The sequence below is a fragment of the Sapajus apella genome, unplaced genomic scaffold (assembly GCF_009761245.1).
Source record: "Sapajus apella isolate SASKATOON/1434 unplaced genomic scaffold, GSC_monkey_1.0 scaffold16, whole genome shotgun sequence".
Taxonomy (NCBI): Eukaryota; Metazoa; Chordata; class Mammalia; order Primates; family Cebidae; genus Sapajus; species Sapajus apella.
Window position 1 is genome coordinate 10866485 of NW_022436956.1, and position 19105 is coordinate 10885589.

At 36.7% G+C, this 19105-nt stretch overlaps 1 protein-coding gene across 1 annotated transcript; it reads left to right on the top strand.

Annotated features, from left to right (window-relative positions):
- The first annotated feature begins 12445 nt into the window (after positions 1 to 12445).
- On the top strand, positions 12446 to 13387 carry LOC116556418 (olfactory receptor 8B12-like). Its single transcript, XM_032285772.1, has one exon. The coding sequence runs from the start codon at positions 12446 to 12448 to the stop codon at positions 13385 to 13387; it is 942 nt and encodes a 313-aa protein (XP_032141663.1).
- Positions 13388 to 19105: the final 5718 nt, after the last annotated feature.

Consider the following 19105-nt stretch of genomic DNA (forward strand, 5'->3'; position numbering starts at 1 on the left):
AATAATATGTTATCAAAGGAAAAATACACTACATATTAAAATATCTAATTATTTTCTATCAAAGTCTCTAATTTTATAAAATGGGCCATAAGCTACTTTCTGAATTGATTATCCAAAGAAACTCAATAGGCAATAAAGCAAAGTTACATGGTCCATGAAAAATGGGCCTCTACCGTGATTTTGACTACTGAAAACCTAAATGTAAGTTAAACAAACGTTTAACTAACAATTATGTAATTAACTTTAACAAACATTAAAATGAATTTAGAGATGCATTGATGACCTTTGTTATTTAATAAACCTTCCCAGAAACTTATGAAGTGACACACATATTCGGTGTCTATCTATGTAGTATGTAAACCATGCGTAATGTTTTCTATTACATTCAGAATTGCATCATTGACATTACTTTAACAGATAGGCCGGTGCGGTAACTCACACCTGTAATTCCAGCACTTTGGGAGGCCAAGGCGGGTATATCACCTAAGGTCGGGAGTTTGAGACCAGTCTGGCCAACATGGTGAAACCTCGTCTCTACTAAAAATAAAAAATTAGCCAGGTGTGGTGGTGTGTGCCTGTAGTCCCAGCTACTTGGGAGGCTGGGGCAGGAGAATTGCCTGAACTTGAAAGGCGGAGGTTGCAGTGAGCTGAGATCACACCACTGCACTCCAGCCTGGGCAACAGAGTAAGACTTCGTCTCAGAAAAAAAAAAAAAAAAAGAATTATTGTCATAAAATGAAATGGAGAAACAAACTGTATATTAGTACTATGGTATAATACACTGCTGCATATAACAACACGGACACATCTATCTCACAGACATAATGAACAAAATAAACCAGGAAACAAAATATGTCAAATTCAAGAATAGGCAAAGTTAGTCTATAAAGGTAGAATGCAGAATATGGGAACTTCTTGGGAGAGTGGTGTTACTGTTGACTAAAAAGAGGCACAAAGAAAACTTCCTGGTGTTGGAAATGTTCTGTACCTTCATCTGAGTAGTGACTGCAGATTGTGTTGCTCCCTGAAGACTTTTGCACTTTAGGTATGCTATCAATAGCATAGGGTGAAGACATGAAGGTATATTATAAACGAATAAAAAAAATTCTGGGGCCTGGCATGGTGGCACATACCTGTAATCCAGCACTTTGGGAGGCAAAGGTGGGCAGATCACAAGGTCAAGAGTTCGAGACAAGCCTGACCAATATGGTGAAAGCCTGTCCTTACTAAAAAAACAAAAATTAGCCAGGTGTGATGGCACGTGCCTGTAGTTCCAGCTACTCGGGACGCTGAGGCAGAAGAATCACTTGAACCCGGGAGGTGGAGGTTGCAGCGAGCTGAGATCATGCCACTGCACACTCCATCCTGGGCAACAGAGTGAAGCTCTGTCAAAAAAAAAAAAAGAAAGAAAGGAAGAAAGGAAGAAAGAAAGAAACAAGAAAGGAAGGAAGGAAGGAAGGAAGGAAAGAAAGAGAAAGAAAGAAAAGAAAAAGAAATTCTGTGTGTGATCGAGCAAAACTTTACCAGATGACAACCGTACATGAAAAATTAAATGTAGACATAATTTTAAAAAAGGAAAAAGCTCTGAAGGTTCTGTAGAATGAACAGAAGCAGACTGATCCTGGTAGGGAATGCAGAATCACTTGGAGGAGGGGAGATGGGAAGCAATGCTAAGGAGCACTCATCTTGGTAGCTTTTTCCTTGGCATCAGGTACAGCCTACATGGTGCCCATGTGGAAAAAAATCACAGCCGCTCTAGCTCAGAAAACCAGAAAAGCAAAGTCAAGAAATCCTAAATATTGAAGAGAGTTGGGGAAGTTGTGGAAACAAATGAAACAGAGAGGAGATCCCCAAACTAGATTCACTCACGTCTTTAACCTAAATCATGAATGTGCAATACAGACCCAGCAGCTCAGGTAAAGACAAAATATCTGGACTGGCGTCAGACATGCTCAAGAAAGAAAAATTTGCAGTTTAAGCCCAGCCAAGTAAATTCCTTAAAACAAACTCATTGGAGAAAACAACAAAACAAAACAAAACAGAACCCAGACTCTCCACTTAACATTTACGGTGTCCAGGATACAATGGCAAGTTACCTGACATACAAAGAACTAAGAACATGAAAAAATTTTCTCAAGAAAAAATCAGTTAATTGGACCACAAAGGAACCATATGTTGAAATTAACAGATGATATTTTAAAAAGCAGTTATTACATATCCCTTCAATAAAGTAAAACAAAACTTTTTGGTTACCAAACAAAAGTCTCAGGTGAGGAGTGATGAATCTCAACATATAAATACAAACACTAAAAAAAGGAAGATCTAGAATGGAAAAATACAATTTAGGAAATAACAGAATTGATGTACTTAATAGCCATGACAGAATAAAAAGTAAGCAAGCCTGAAGATTGACCAATAGAAATCATATAAGGTGAAACACAGAGAAAAATGCTGAGGATCATGAACAGAACTTTAGAAATGTGTTAGATTATATCAAATGGTCAAATATGTTTAATCATAATACCAAAAGAAGAGAAAAGAAAGAACAATGCAAAAAAATCTGAAGAAACAATCCATCTAAATTTACTAAATTTCATAAAAGCTAGACATTTTTCTATTTTTTATGAAATTTAGGCAATTTGGAGGGGTTATTATTAAAAATATAATAAAATAAGCATTTATTTTGGAGACCAACAAAGAAAAGGCAAAAGAAAACTGTGAGAAAGGTCAGCCTAACTTATTGTCGCTTCCAGAATTTTTCAAAAAAATTTTGAAAAATTTTGGGGTTTTCAAATTTTGGATGCAATTCAAAAGTGGGCATAGGCAACAGCTCACTTAAGAAGAGTTTGGGAAAGTGGCAGAGACATCAGCAACAGTGGGTAGCATGTAGCTACAAACCTGACCATCCCAACCAGGGGCCACTCCAGGCTCAGCCTTATGAGGTGGGGCCTGTGTGGTGAGGCAGCTGGGCACCTGAGACCATGTGCTCTGCAATTGCATGTTTAAGGGACATGATATTGCTGAGTGTGGAGCGTGCAGAGTCATTGGGATGAAATCGCAGGATAGGCAGAGTGACGATGCAACAGCTTCAGAAAGCTGGTTCTGAGCAGTGCCTATAGTTTCCATCTTTAGGAGGATCAGTACTAAGAGAAGGAGATGATTCTCTAAATAACTCATGAGGCTATGTGCCAGTATCTTGGTAATTATAGGGAGGCTTGCCCTGGTCTCTAGTTATTATTTTATGGTATTTTTGATTGGATCACATTTGTTATCACTTGCAATATTCCAAGTACTCTGAAAAGCAGATACCAAAACAAGATTAGATATTTAACAGCTGTCAGGCAAAATAAAGAGGGGGCTAAAAGAAGCTGAAAGAGCTAGCAAACTGGTCAGGCTGATGGAAAAATGGATAGAATTTTTAAACCAAATTTTTGGGAGAAATCTCATGTCTAGCAGAAATAGGCCTGCTTTAATAATCTCCGTTTCTTTTAGTCATTGGCTGGGTGTAGCCTTTGGGAAGCATGACCTCAGTGCAAATGTGGTAATTGATTTTAGAGTGCAGCAGCAGGGGTGACTAGTCATTCATACTTCCTGAAGGGGTATATCTGAGAAGCGCACTTCCATGATCACTTTAAAGAACCTAATTATAATGTACTGATGTTTATTTCATTAAAAAATTCCTTAGTATATAATTTACTATTTATAGAAAAGATTAGAACCACATATTATAGAGTTTGCAGCATGGTGAAATAAAATACATAGCAATGATAGCATAAAGTACAGAAGGAGCAATAGAAGTATACTCTTCTGAGGTTCTTTATACCATCATGCATAAGGTATTAAAATATTAGTTGAAAAATTCTGGAAGTGACAATAAGTTAGGCTGAACTTTCTCACAGTTTTCTTTTGTCTCTTCTTTGCTGGTCTCCAGAATAAATGCTTCAGATGGAGTTTTCAACTGTTGGATGCGATTCAAAAGTGGGCAATGGCAGCAGCTCACTCAAGAACAGTTTTTGAAAATGCCAGAGACATCAGCAACAGTGGGAAGCTTGTAACTACAAACCAGACCATCCCATCCAGGGCAACTCCATGCTCAGCCTCCTGAGGTGATATTTTGATCAACTCCATGCTCAGCCTCCTGAGGTGATATTTTGATCAACTCCATGCTCAGCCTCCTGAGGTGATATTTTGATAAAGTTGCGTATTGCCAATGCTACTAGAAACCACTAATAAATGAGATATAATTAACAAGACAACAGAAGAGATAAAAAATAATATGAAAAGGTACTCAAATAAACCAAAAGAAGGCAAGAAAAGAGAAGAAAAAAGTAACAAACACCAGACCAGATGGGATGGGTAGAAAACAAACAGCAAGCGTGTAGGCTTAACTCAATAATTACATTGAATATAAATAGTCTAAACATGCCATTTACAAGACAGAAAAAGCTACACTGGATTAAAAAAAACCCAAACTCAGCTATATGCAATTTAAATAAACCACACTATATATATATAAAGACATATATTTTCTTTTCAAACAGGTTGGGAAAAGATACACTGTATAATAAAATTGTACAAAATCTGGAATATCTTTATTAATTTCTGACACAGTAGACTTCAGAATTTGGAATATTAACAAAAATCATCACAGACATTTCGTAATAATTCAAGTATCAAGTAACCAAACATACACAACAATTTTAAATGTGTACCCAACTAATAACAGAACTTCAAACACATAAAGCAAATATTGACATAACTGAAAAAAGACATGGAAAAATTCATCATTCAAGTTGAAGATTTTAACATTCCTCTTTTAGTGCAAGGAGACAGAAAAGGATTATGGACATAGAAGACCTAAATAACACTATCAACTTACAGGAACAAAACGACATTTATAGAACATCTCACTCAACAACAATAGAATACAGATTTTTTTCAAGTACCAATGGAAAATTCACCAAGACAGACCATATGCTGGGAGATTAAACAAGTTTCAATAAATTTAGAAGTACTGAAAACACACAGAATATGTTCTCTGACTACTGTAGAATTAAATTAGAAACTAAGAACAGATCTCTGTGAAATCTCTAAATATTTGGAAATTGAACTACACATTTCTAAATAACCCAATTATTGAAAAAGAAACCATGGTGTAAATTAGAAAATATTTTCTAACTGCATAAAAATGAAAAAAAAAAGCCCTTTTATGATTCAGTTAAAGCAGTTTTGGAGATAGATAGATTTATAATTTAAAATTTTCATAGTAGAGAAGAAAAGTTTAAAATCAATAACCAATGACCCTCATAGTAAAAACCTAGAAATAGAATAGCAAATTGAACTCAAAGTAAGTGAAAGGAAAGAAATGATAAAGGTGAAGTATAAATTAATGAAATAGAAGATTAACAATAGTGAAAAATCGATGAAAACAGAATGTAACTCTTGTAAAAAGTCAATAAAATTTTAATTTTTTAATTAATAAAATTTTAGTTAGGCCAATCAAGAAAAAGATCTAAAGCTAAAATTAATAATATCAAGAATAAAAGAGTCAATCACTACAGATCCTACAGATATATACATATATATATATATAATATATAGAAAGAGAGCGAGAGAATATACATAATATTCCATATATATAGTATATATACTATACATCAGATTTTATTTGTGCTTTTTCCTTTCTGTCCTTCTCTAAACCATAAAGAGATTAAATCATGTTTCTTCATGATGTCATCACTTGATTCTGTTTTTGCTTTACTATTTCTACTCCTTGTGAAACCACCTTAACTAATCTTCCTGTCTTAAGTTTCTCTTTGTTTTAGCTGATCCTGTATGCCACTGCAGTTTAAAATACTCTTTTCATCCATGGGCATATATTTGAATATAATCATAGCAACATAATACTTTTTAATACCTTCTGTGTTGCATGTTCCACATGCTAGACACTGCACCATTTATATATACTATATATGTATACTATATATATTCATATATATAGTACATATATGGAATATTATAAAAACTTTATGCCAATAAAGTTGAGAATTTAGAAGAACTAGAAAATTAATTGAAAGATGCAAATTATTAAGATTTACAAAAGAGGAAATAGAAACTCCGAACAGTTCTTAACTAATTAAAAAATAAAATTTGTTCTTAAAGTGCTTTACAAAGGAAATTTCAGGCCAAGATGGCTTCAATGATGAATTCTTCCCAACATTTAAGGTTAAAATATAGATAAATAGTGATATGGAAAAGGAAAATTGGAGTGCAAGGGAACAAGTTAATTATTTTCAGTTCTTTTTTTTCTCTTGAATGCATAGAAATATTAGTTGTCCTCATTCTTGAAATTCTCTTTTTTTGTCCTCTGTGAATTCCATAAATTCAAGAAACACTAATTGAATATTCAGCAAAGTCAAATTTTATACCTATGCACATCTGCAAGTGTGTTATTACTATATCTGGTTTTTTTAAATTGCATTTTAGGTTTTGCGTTACATGTGAAGAACATGCAAGATTGTTGCATAGGTACACATATAGAAGTGTGATTTGCTGCCTTCCTCCCCATCACCTATATCTAGCATTCCTCCCCATGCTATCTCTCCCCAACTCTCCACCCACTGCTGTCCCTCTCCTATTTCCCCCCGACAGACCCCGGTGTATGATGCTCCCCTCCCTGTGTCCATGTGTTCTCATTGTTCAACATCTGCCTATGAGTGAGAACATGCAGTGTTTGATTTTCTGTTCTTGTGTCAGTTTGCTGAGAATGATGGTTTCCAGGTTCATCCATGTCCCTACAAAGGACACGAACTCATAGTTTTTGATGGCTGCATAATATATGTGCCACGTTTTCCCTGTCCAGTCTATCATCGATGGGCATTTGAGTTGGTTCCAGGTCTTTGCTATTGTAAACTGTGCTGCAATGAACATTCGTGTACATGTGTCCTTATAGTAGAATGATTTATAATCCTTTGGATATATGCCCAGTAATGGGATTGCTGGGTCACATGGAATTTCTATATCTGGTTTTCAGTTAGGAACACTATGTCTCCATGGTGTTAAATAACTTTTCCAAATTCACACAGCTATGGCATTGGAATTTGATTACAGGTCTGTTTATTTCCAAATCTTGCTCTCAGTTGTTCCACTTGGCTTTTTCCATTGGTCAATTTCCTTCTCCTGTTTTCTAATTGTGGGTATTTTTGGAAGGGCTTAGTTCTTAATCATTGACTATTCTATCTTTAAATATTTCTTCTTGGAACAATTCGTCACTCTTTTGGGTTCACTTATGTTTAGCTGATTCCCCAATTTGCATTTTTACTCCTTTTCTCCCAAGGTCTGGTCCTTCATTGCTGTTTTTTAAAACTTGTTATTACTTTCAAAGGGTTCAAACAGCATTTCATCATGTAGAATGAAATCTAGCTTCGTATTGTCCTCATTCCTTATTTGTTCATTTTCTGCCATCCTACTCAGAGTTCTGTGTTCCTAAAATTTTAGTCAGATTTCATTTCTGTTTTTTTTCCTTTCTGTCCTTCTCCAAACCATAGAGATATTAAATCATGTTTCTTTATGATGTCTTCACTTGATTCTGTTTTTGCTTTACTGTTTCTACTGCTTGTGAAACCACCTTAACTTATCTTCCTGTCTTAATCTCTCTCTGTTTTAGCTGATCCTGTATGCCAGTACAGTTTAAAATACTCCTTTCATCCATGGGCATATATTTGAATATAATCATAGCAATCCAATACTTTTTAGTACCTTCTGTGTTGCATGTTTTACATTACTAGACACTGCACCATTTATGATTATTATCCCCATTTTAAGATAAGTAATTTCAAGCTCAGGAGAGGTTAAACATTTTCAAGGTCACACAGCTAGTGAGTGGCAGAGCAAGTAATTGTAGAAGTTGGTTGGATCCTAAAGTTTATGCTCTGAACGCATACAGAGATCATGCAATTTATGATCTAAGTGGAATATATTTCATAGTGAAAAGGATTGTTACTAATAATTTTTCTGGGATAATAGATCTAAAAGTGGATCACCCCAAACAAATCAGGACTAGTAATACCGTATTAACACTACCCTCTACTACCTTTCTAATAAAACTGGAAAGGTTAGGCAGATGCCTTTTTTGGGGACAAAGGTGACATGCTAATCTTTGTACTTGCTGATTTCAGGGTAACAACAGAGCATGACACTGGAACATTTTATTAGAGGCCATATACACAGGACAGAGAATTAACAGAAAAGTAAGAGCAAATTTAGGTACTAACAATTTTGAAAATGTTTTCAAAGTCTTGAGATGAGATGCCCAAACATTTAAGAAAGAAGAGGCACAGATGATTGAGAACTGGTCACTGGGAATTTTGGAACATTGAGTGGGTAAAGAGGGTAAAGAGACGAAATGGGAGATTACTCTATTAGACTGTAAATCTCTTTAGGAAGTCAAAGATTTCTTTTATATCCTTTATATGCCACACACACACACATATTGAAAACCAATATACCATTAAGTATACCTGCAAACCATATGACTTCTGGTAGAGAAGTCTAATTTTGTGCCCATCCTTAGATCCTAACTGAAATCATTTCATATGCAGCCATTTCAGCTGCCATCTTTTCTCTCTGGGCAGGCTTTCTTATGCTTTTTGTTGAAATTGTGGCTCATTCCTACATTTCTTTTGCGTGGAGTGAAGGTTACTGCCTTCACCATCACCCGTGTGCCGTTTGACAGTCTACAAGAAACCACTTGAAGGTTAATGCATGTGCCATATATACAAAGCATATTGTGCATATGCTTACCACATGAGTATGTTATAATCCATGTCTCATATATATTTTAATAATGTTAATGTTAGCAATAAATAGAATAAAGAATCCATTATACAGAGATTCAAGTTTTGGAAAAACAGACAGTTCTGCATCAAAAGTAAATTAAGCAAGAATATTTATTTCTATGCGTCTCTGTGCTTGTATTGGAGCAAATCGACAGTGAAAATGATTTGAAGAAACCTTGGTTCATTTGAAATAAAATGCTGATGCATTTGAAATGAAGTTCCCATGGAAACCATCTCTGAAATGACAAAAACCTCAGAAGAACTTTCCTGGTGTTGCATCGGGAATACAAGAACCCTCTAAATCTTCTAGAGGAAAGTAAACGTTAAATGAACCCCTAAGGTCCTCTTTGCCCTTTGGGTCTCAAGACAAGCCTACCTTGTGGGGCTTATTTCAATTTTTTGATAATGGATTCTTTTTCTCTATTTTTCTTAAGTGTATATAGTGGGATTGAGGACAAGGACTGCGATTCATTAGAATTACTCTGGGATGTAGACAGTTCCAAGTGTATGCTGACCAATGAGACACTATAATTGCTGAGACTGAGCTGAGGGCAAGCAGGTCTTCACTGACATATGTGCACTTCTGGCCTGTGTGCAGTTTACTTGCCTGGAAGAAGACTTCTGACTTTGTGTTATGATTTTATAACTTCTCCAAGAGGACTGCAGCCTTTAACTCTGACTAAAAACATATATAACCCGTCTGCTAACTGAAGCTTGAATTTCCCCAAATAGAGATTTATTTCTTGGCTATGAAATCTGTCATCTTTAATATATAAAAGTCCATATTTTTATAGCAAGGGCTATAAAATGCAAGTTACTACCCAAAGCTTTTTTAGCCTTCATATCACTCTCAGTCATAAGCCAACATTGTGTGACTTGTGATTATCTGAATCCTCAGCAAGGTCTCTTGCCCCTTTATCTTTTTACTATTTTCATAATTTTCTTCCTTAGAGCGAGTAATTTGGCTTAAGATATTGCAGGACAAAAATGTGATGCCTTGGAAGGCTGCTGGATAATCCATGAGTGCCTAATGTTTTAGAAGAGTAACTGATCATATCAAGCAAACACTTCAAATCTCTTCTGAGTCATTGCTCAAATGTCAGATTACTCTATTTAAAATTAAATCTGTACCCCTTCCTTCTCTACCCCCTCCCTTGTTTTTTTTTTGGACAGCACTTTCGTGTTACATGTTCTGTTTGTTTTTTTTTCCTTTCATTTGTATCGTTTTTTTGGTCTTCTCCCACTTGAATGAAAACTTCATGAGGGCAAGAATTTGCTTTTTCTTTCCCAACTAAGAACTTAGAAGAGTTTCTTGGGCATAGCAGATACTCAGTATGCATTTGCAGAAGGAATATTATTTTTGTTTACGTCTTTCTTCAAGTCCCCATTATCTGACCTATTAGCTGTGGGGTCCCTTCCCTGGCCTTCACATCTTGATGCAAGTTGATATTAGTTACTTAATTAGTATTTGTTTTTAATTATCAAGCTTAATTTGCATGAACAGGTAATGCATGAAAACCAGGAAAGATTTCCCTATTTTTTGAGCTTAAAAAAGTTCATATAATCATTGGTAAATATTAGATGTGAGTGGAATAATGACTCTTCTCCTCTGAAGTCCAGTATTCCTTAATTTGAACTTTCCTGGCTCTGACAATTTCTACCCTTGTCTTATTCCACATGTGTTGCTGTGAAAGAATACCCGAGACTAGGTTATTTATGAAGAAAAGAGTTTTATTTGGCTCACTGTTCTGCAGGCTGTTCAAGAAGCATGGTGCCAGCATCTGCTTCTGGCGAGGACCTCAGGGAGCTTCCACTCATGGTGAAAGGCAAGGGGAACTGGCATGTGGAGATCACATAGCAAGACAGAGGAAGCGAGAGGAAAGAGAGGTGCTAGGCTCTCATGGGAACTAATAGAGTGAGGATTAATTCATTACCACTGGGATTGCACTGCCCCCATATCTCAAACACCTCCTCTTAGGCTCCACTTCCATCACTAGGGATCAAATTTCAGCATGAGGTTTGGAAGGTCAAGTATCCAAACTATAGCATCCTTTACGACTGCTTGTTTTTATCTATCAAGAATCTAAAAAAAAAAAAAAAAAAAAAAAAAAAAAATCCCATGAAACCCTCTTAAGTAAAAATCCTGCTTCAGAGAATTCATTATCACTCACAGGGGGGTAGTATAGCCAGTGGCTAAGACCATGAAACTTGGAGTTAGACAAACCAAGGTTTGACTTAAGATTCTGGACTCTGTTAGCTGTGTGTGCTTCCCACTTTTAAAGCAGAGATTCACATGTCTAATTTATAAGGTTGTTGTGAGAAATAAATGAGGTAAAATCATTTGTACATTGGTGTTGGATTCTTGGTGTCTGTATGAAGGTGCAGGGTTGGATACGGTGTTTGGTATACAGTAAGTGCTTAATACAAGGTAGCAAGAATTGGTTTTTCCCATATTGCCCTGTCCTTAATTGTGCTTAAAAAGATGTAATCTGAATGAAAGAACAGGTCATTAAAAGCATGATCAAGAGTGTAAACAAACATTTCCTTTTCCTTAGGGAAGGTGGTCTCTGGCGATGGCTCTGAGGGAGCCTCTGTAACTAGCTCACTGAGGTCTCTATTCAAGAATAAAACTCTCCAGATGCCTCTTATCCATGGTGTCAGGAAAGACTGCTGTCTCATTCCTGGAAGCCGGTCAGAAGACTTTGGGCAAAGTCACAATCAGAGATCGCTTTCTTCAGCTCTGCAAGAGAACCAAGATTCCCAGAGAGAACCAAGATTTTCAAAGTGGAGTAGCAGCAGCAGATGGGTCTGGGCTCCAAGTTGTCACGTTCTTTTTAGCAGGGCCATTGGATTTCCATGAAAGAGATGGGCAATAGGCAGCAGAAAGCAGCACAGTGGCTCCAAGCCGAAGGGGGTGAGTGCCTGTCTGAGCCACTGGGTGCTACAGTAGAGTGGTTAAAAGAAAGCTCAGACCACTCTCATCTGTCAGAGCCCTGGCTTGTCATTGAAGGCTCAGTGTCAACTGTCAGAAGATAAGAGGAGAAATTTGGATATTCCTGTGAAGCTCACACCAACGTATATTATTTTTCCTACCATTAATTTACATTTATTTAATGATGAGTCAAGTTGATAATATTTTCTGTGTCCATTGGTATTTTTTTTTTCTATAGCACTATGGGTTTTTTGCTTTGTAATTGAATATCATTTAAGTAAAAGTTTTAAATTGTTAATTTCTGTTAAAAAAGAAAAAAAAACCCTAAAAATCAGGTAGACATTGAGAATATAGAGTGGAAAATAAAGTATTTATCACTGCCTCCCCCCAGGTGACAGTCAAAGCTCAGAATAGAGGGAGCCAGAACACAGAGCTGCAACTCTGTAGCACTGGGACTATGCAGGTGGCCCAGGCTAGGCGTCCTCATCTGTGGAACGGGGATGAGTGTAATGCCACACAGCACTTAGAACAGTGCCTATCCCATAGTTAGTGCTCAGTAAATGTTTCTTTTCTTCTTCCTCCCATTTCCTTAATTTCCACTAACTCCCCAGTGTGTAGCCTTTCTGTCTTTCTGAGTGACTCTTTCTTTTTCTCTCACAGACATTCCTAAAGGAGAATGCCTGCCAAGAACTCCTCCTCCTCTGTGACAGAGTTTATTCTCGCAGGCTTAACGGACCAGCCAGGACTCCAGATCCCCCTCTTCTTCCTGTTTCTAGGTTTCTACGTGGTCACTGCAGTGGGGAACCTGGGCTTGATAACCCTGATAGGGCTCAACTCTCACCTGCATATTCCCATGTACTTATTCCTCTTCAACCTGTCCCTCATAGATTTCAGTTATTCCACTACCCTTACCCCTAAAATGCTGATGAGTTTTGTCTCAAAGAAGAACATGATCTCCTATGCAGGGTGTATGACTCAGTTTTTTTTTTTCTGTTTCTTTGTCTTTTCTGAGTCCTTCATCCTGTCAGCGATGGCATATGATCGCTACGTGGCCATCTGTAACCCACTGTTGTACATGGTCACCATGTCTCCCCAGGTGTGCTTGCTCCTTTTGTTGGGTGTCTATGGGATGGGGGTTTTGGGGGCTGTGGCTCATTTGGGAAACATAATGTTTATGACCTTTTGTGCAGAAAATCTTGTCAATCACTACATGTGTGACATCCTTCCCCTCCTTGAGCTCTCCTGCAACAGCTCTTACATAAATTTGCTGTTGGTTTTTATTATTGTGACCATTGGCATTGGGGTTCCAATTGTCACCATTTTTATCTCTTATGGGTTTATTCTTTCCAGCATTCTCCACATTAGCTCCACAGAGGGCAGGTCTAAAGCCTTCAGTACCTGCAGCTCCCACATAATTGTGGTATCACTTTTCTTTGGGTCAGGAGCTTTTATGTACCTCAAACCACCTTCTATTCTACCCCTGGACCAGGGGAAAGTGTCCTCCATTTTTTATACTGCAGTGGTGCCCATGTTTAACCCATTAATCTACAGCCTGAGGAATAAAGATGTCAAAGCTGCCCTGAGGAGAACCTTTTGCAGAAAATTCTTAAATGATTGAGAAACGGAATCCAAACCTTTGTTAATCAGGGTATTTCTTTTCTTTTCTTTTCTTTTTTTTCAGCGAGGGAACAAATGCCAGTGCTTTCTCTGCTATAATTAGAGAAAAATTTTAACTTTTATTCTTAAGCGCACTTATTCCCTGCACTGCTTATCCAACCCAACGATTCCAATTGTTATTTTATGAGAATAGTTTCTACAATTATACGTAGTTTAATCTTGAATAGGCTTATGAAATCATTTACTTCAGTCTCCTCATACAATACATCACACTCAATATTTTGTAAGCTGCCAATGTACACACATGTACCTGGTGCCAGAGCTGAAACTGGAGTCCGGGCTCTTGAATTTTAATCTACTCTGCTATGTTTTTCTTCAGCTACATTTCCTTGTTCCATCTTTTCGCTGGCTGATTTCGTTTTAAAGTGTTTTTCTTTTTTTCAGATGTCATGCAACTTACAAAGGCTAATTTTTGGAATAACATTTTTGCAAGAGTGTTGGAAGTGAAAAATATGGTTGATGTGGTCTTGACAAAAAGTTAAGAGAAATTTTTAAAGAATTTTGGGGTGTGTGAGTGAGAAGTAGGTTAGGTTCCTTATATAATCAAGGATGGTGACCACGGAGATGATGCAGAGCCTTAAGGGTCAAGGCTAATAATATAAGGCCTTCTGAGGCAGAGATAAACAGGTTTGAGGGAGTTAAGTATGCTAGATACAGGCTTCATTCTTTATTTAAAGATTCATGTAGGTAGAATTTGGAGCCTCACCTCAAGGGTCTGAATAATCTACATTAATAATAGACAGCTCTGGGTAAGTGCTATTAGAAACACAGCAGCCAACTAGTTGTCAGGAGAAGCAATTGCTATTGTATTTTAAGACACTGCATATATCTGTGACTTTCTATTAATAACAGTAGGGCATAAAGGAAAGAGATGGTGGTCTCAAGAGAGGTCATATATTCACAGCATTGGATAAGTGTAAGTACAACTTTATATAAAGTATCAGAAGAATAATGTTTTTGGTCTGAACACATTATTAATGGTAACAATTCTTTCAGAAATCATGGCATATGAACTGTCTGGAAAATAGTTTATTTTACAAACTTAGGAAAGTTCTCTTCTATTAGAAAAAGGGAAAGTTTGGATTAATGTTTAGCTTTTTTCCTTTGAAATGTTTCAGTTTAATCAGGATATAGTTAAGGAAATGAAAGTGTAGGGGAGGGCTGTGTTTTGATGCTAAAGGAGAGGAATGATGATTAAATTCAAGACACATGGATTGAGGGTGCAGTGGGAGTGGTGGAGAATCAGTACAATGAAAACACCCTAACCCTTCTTAAATTGAAGTATAATTTTTGAAATGAAGTGCACAAACATTAACTGCTCAATGATTTTTTTCACATCTGTAAGGCTATGATTACATACCTCCACCCAAATGAAAATATAGAAGATTTTTATCATTTCAGAGTATTCCTGCTGCTCTTTCCCAGTAATTACTACTCCCTACGCTCTTCCTGGAAATATCCACTATTCTTACTTTATCATCACAATTTCATTTTTCTCATGCTTCAGCTTCATATAAACATTAAATAGTGCCTTTGCTTTTTTATGTTTCACCTAACATAGAGAGTCATGTGAGATTCATCCATAACACTGTTCTTGGTTACTGCTGTTTTAGTATTCCGTTGTATGAATGTAGAGCAATTTACTTATCAATTATCTTCTTTATGGACATTTGCCTTGTTTTCAATTTCTGTATATTATTAATAAAGCTGCTATAAACATTCTTGAACATGTATTTTGCTGGCACTATACACTTATTTTGTTTGGGCATATACCTATATGTACATTTTATGAGTCACAAGATAGGCGTATGTTTAGGTTTCTAAATGCTATCAAATTTTCTCCCAAAATATTTAAGCTGATTTGCACTCCCATCAACAATTTCCAGAGAAGAATACTCTTCATCCTTATAAACACTTGTTATTTTCAGTATTTCTCATTTTAATTACTCTGTTGGGTATGTAGTACAATGTTGCTTTAGTCTTTTTAATATTTCCCTAATAAATAATGATTTTTTTTTTTTAAGACAGAGTCTTGCTTTGTCACCCAGGCTGGAGTGCAGTGGCGCGATCTCCGCTCACTGCAACCTCCACCTCCCAGGTTCAAGCCATTCTTCTTCCTCAGTCTCTGGAGTAGCTGGGATTACAGGTGCATGCCACCATGCTCAGCTAATTTTTGTATTTTCAGTAGAGATGGGGTTTCACCATGTTGGCCAGGCTGGTCTCAAACGCATGACTTTTTTTTTTTTTTTAAAGAAACAAGGTCTTGCTCTGTTGTCAGGCTGGAGTGCAATGGTGTGCTCATGGCTCACTGGAGCTTTGAACTCCTGGGCTCAAGCTATCTTCCTGTCTCAGTCTCTTGCGCAGCTAGAACTATAGGTACATGCCACCACATCTGGCCAATTTTTCTATTTTTTGTAGAGATGAGGTCTCACTATGTTGCCCAGGCTCTTCTCAAATTGCTGGGCTCAAGTGATCCTCTCATCTTGGTATCCCAAAGTGTTGGAATTACAGGTGTGAGTTGCCACACCCAGGCTTGTTGGGCACTTTTTACATGTTCATTAGCCATTTGGACATCACCATTCATGAGGTAACTGTTCAAGTCGTTTGGCCACTTAAAAATAGTGTTTTTAGTCTTTTTCTTACTGATTTTAGTTTTTTAAAAAGTGGATTCTGGATATGAGTGCTTTTTCAGACACACACATTGCAGTTAGCTTTACTCACTTTCTGACTTGCCCATTCACATGACCACTCATTATGTCCTTTGAGAATGATATTTAAATTTTAAGAAAGTTCATTTATCCACTTCTTTTACTGTTCATGCTTTGTTCTGTTTAATTTTTTCCTACTACATAGTCACAAAGTCATTCTCAGGTTTACTTTGAAAGCTTCATGGTTTTTTCTTTAATATTTAGATTTTAGATCAATTTTAAATCAGTTATGTATGTATGAGATAGCTTTAGTTCTTTCATAAAGATATTATATTGCATCAGCATCATTTATTGAAAAGACCTTCTCTCCTCCCTAAATTTTATTGGCTGTATTTGTGTGTGTGTATTTGAAGATCAGGTGACAATAATTTAGTGGGACTAATTGGAGAGAAGTTGACTGGGAGCCAAAGTGCTGTATTCTACATTACAATAGTGAATAATAATGAGAAAAACAGACATGCTAGTCTTGTTTTGAAGTGAAATTTCATCCTTTCCTACCTTTTACTTTATTTTAAATAACTTTTTAAAATTTAATTTTCAATCGTTTATTAGTAATAATGTAGTAACACAGTTGTTTTTTGTACATTGAATTTGTATCTAGCAAATTTGTTATTTCATTTGTGAATTCTTTTATTTATTTATTTATTTTCTTTGTATTTTTTAAAAAATATATTTTATTGCATTTTAGGTTTTGGGGTACATGTGAAGAACATGCAAGATTGTTGCATAGGTACATACATGGCAATGTGGTTTGCTGCCTTCCTCCCCATCACCTATATCTGGCATTTCTCCCCATATCCCTCCCCAACTCCCCGCCCCCCACTGTCCCTCCCCTATTTCCCCCCCACAGACCCCAGTGTATGATGCTCCCCTCCCTGTGTCCATGTGTTCTCATTGTTCAATACCTGCCTATGAGTGAGAACATGCGGTGTTTGATTTTCTGTTCTTGTGTCAGTTTGCTGAGAATGGTGGTTTCCAGGTTCATCTATGTCCCTATCATTTACGAATTCGAATTGTTTTTAAACTTGACAAGAGAAAATAAGAATTTATACTTCATTTTTTTTCTGTATATATTCTTGAATCTGCAAATAAAGACAGGTTTGATTCTTCCTTAATGATCTTTATACCTTTTATTTATTTTATTTTTTTTCATTGTCCTGTCTAAAATTTCCAATGCAATGATGAATAGAGATAAGAACGGATATCCTTGTCTTGTTTCTGATCTTACGATAAAGGCATTAAGGCTTTCACTATCGAATAAAATGTTTGCTGTAGCACTTGTTTTCTTCTGCAGATGGCAGTAATTGGATTATGGGTGGATTATAGCAGCTTCCACTTAAGAAGGGATATATTTTTCTTGAGAATACATGTAATGGTAAAAAATTAAACAGTACAAACATGTACACAGTAGAAACAAGACTTCTTTTCACATCAGTTCACCTATGCTTACGTTCTTCCTCCTGGATGCAACTATTACAAGAAATATAATAGGCATATACAAGAATATCTCTGTATCTTCTATCTACCCACATATTTATATATCTAGGGATCATTTTTTGTTTTGAAATTTAATAAAAGGGGAGATTTAGGGACGTATCTTCCAGTGGAAATGATTTAAAGAGGAGGGAGCAGAGGACATCATTAGGCAACAAGAAGAGAAATCAAACACAGAAGAGGGATGGGTCAGAGAATGAACAGGACAGAAGAGGACAGAGGAGAAAAAAGGAGGAAACAGAGCTAACTCATGGTAATTTCAGCTCTGGCAACATTTTGGTTTCTTCCGATTTTCCATCTCCACCCCATGATTTGATCACCTGTATCTTTGATTGTTGCTGTCCTGGAGGAAAAGACATTGAGCACTTAAGATGCCAGAATGGCAAACATTTTCAATTCAACAAACATTTATGTATTAACTTATATATTTATTTTTAAAAACAAGAGATGGTTTGAGCTCAAAGAGGTAAAGAGTTTGGAAGTTATAACTCTTATCCTCACAAGTAAAAAGCTAAACAAACTGAAAATCAACTACTCTTCTTAGAGCCATCAGAGAATTGAGGTCACAGGACAAACTGACTCCCTGAAAACTGGAGAAAGAAATGAGAATAACAGCTTATCCAGAGCAGAAGCTACTGGAGTTAGTATGCATGTGTGTGTATGTCTATATGAACACAGAGTACTTGAGAGGTAGTTGATGATGAATTAATTGCTGGAGCCTGAGTGTGGATCAGTTTGAAAGGTAAAAACTCCTGGGAACCCAGTCTTGCTGGGGGTCCCCACACTGTTGGGAGCTTTACCCTCAGGAGCCCCACCAAGTTTTCACGGTGAAGATCAGAGACTATTTCCCCCAGTGTTGGACAGGGAGAGGGGAAAAGGAACCATTTCAAAATACACTCAGAGCTTTTTGTTCTCACTTGACCTCCCAGAAAACTATACTTCAGTCTATGCAATATTGGGGAAGTGATATTCCCAACTTCAGTCCCCTCCCATTCCCTCTAGTCTTTCTGCCTCACCTAAGAAGTAGAAAGCACTGAGAAGCACTTGTGAAGTTCACAGCCCCAGGGAATAGGCCAATTAAAAGGCTGAGACTTAATCATAGCAATAGAGAATGTTTTGTCTCCTGCCAACACTTTACTGTCACATCAGTTAATCTCCTGTATAAAAACAGGGGTTTAGAGCACAGCTCGGACTCTGTTAGGGAAATCCTAAGACAACAGGGGAGACAAAATGTATTAGAGAAAATTAAAGCTTTAGATACCTACAGCTACAGCAAACAGTAAACAGACAAAACAAGCAACCATACTAAGATATAAGGGAGAATGTTGGAATTATCAGTCTGGGAATTTAAAGTAGCTATGATTAATATGCCCAGGGCTCTAATGAAAATAGCAGACATCTGGCAAGAACAGATGGGCAATGTAAGCAGAGAGATGGAAACTCTAAGAAAGAATCAA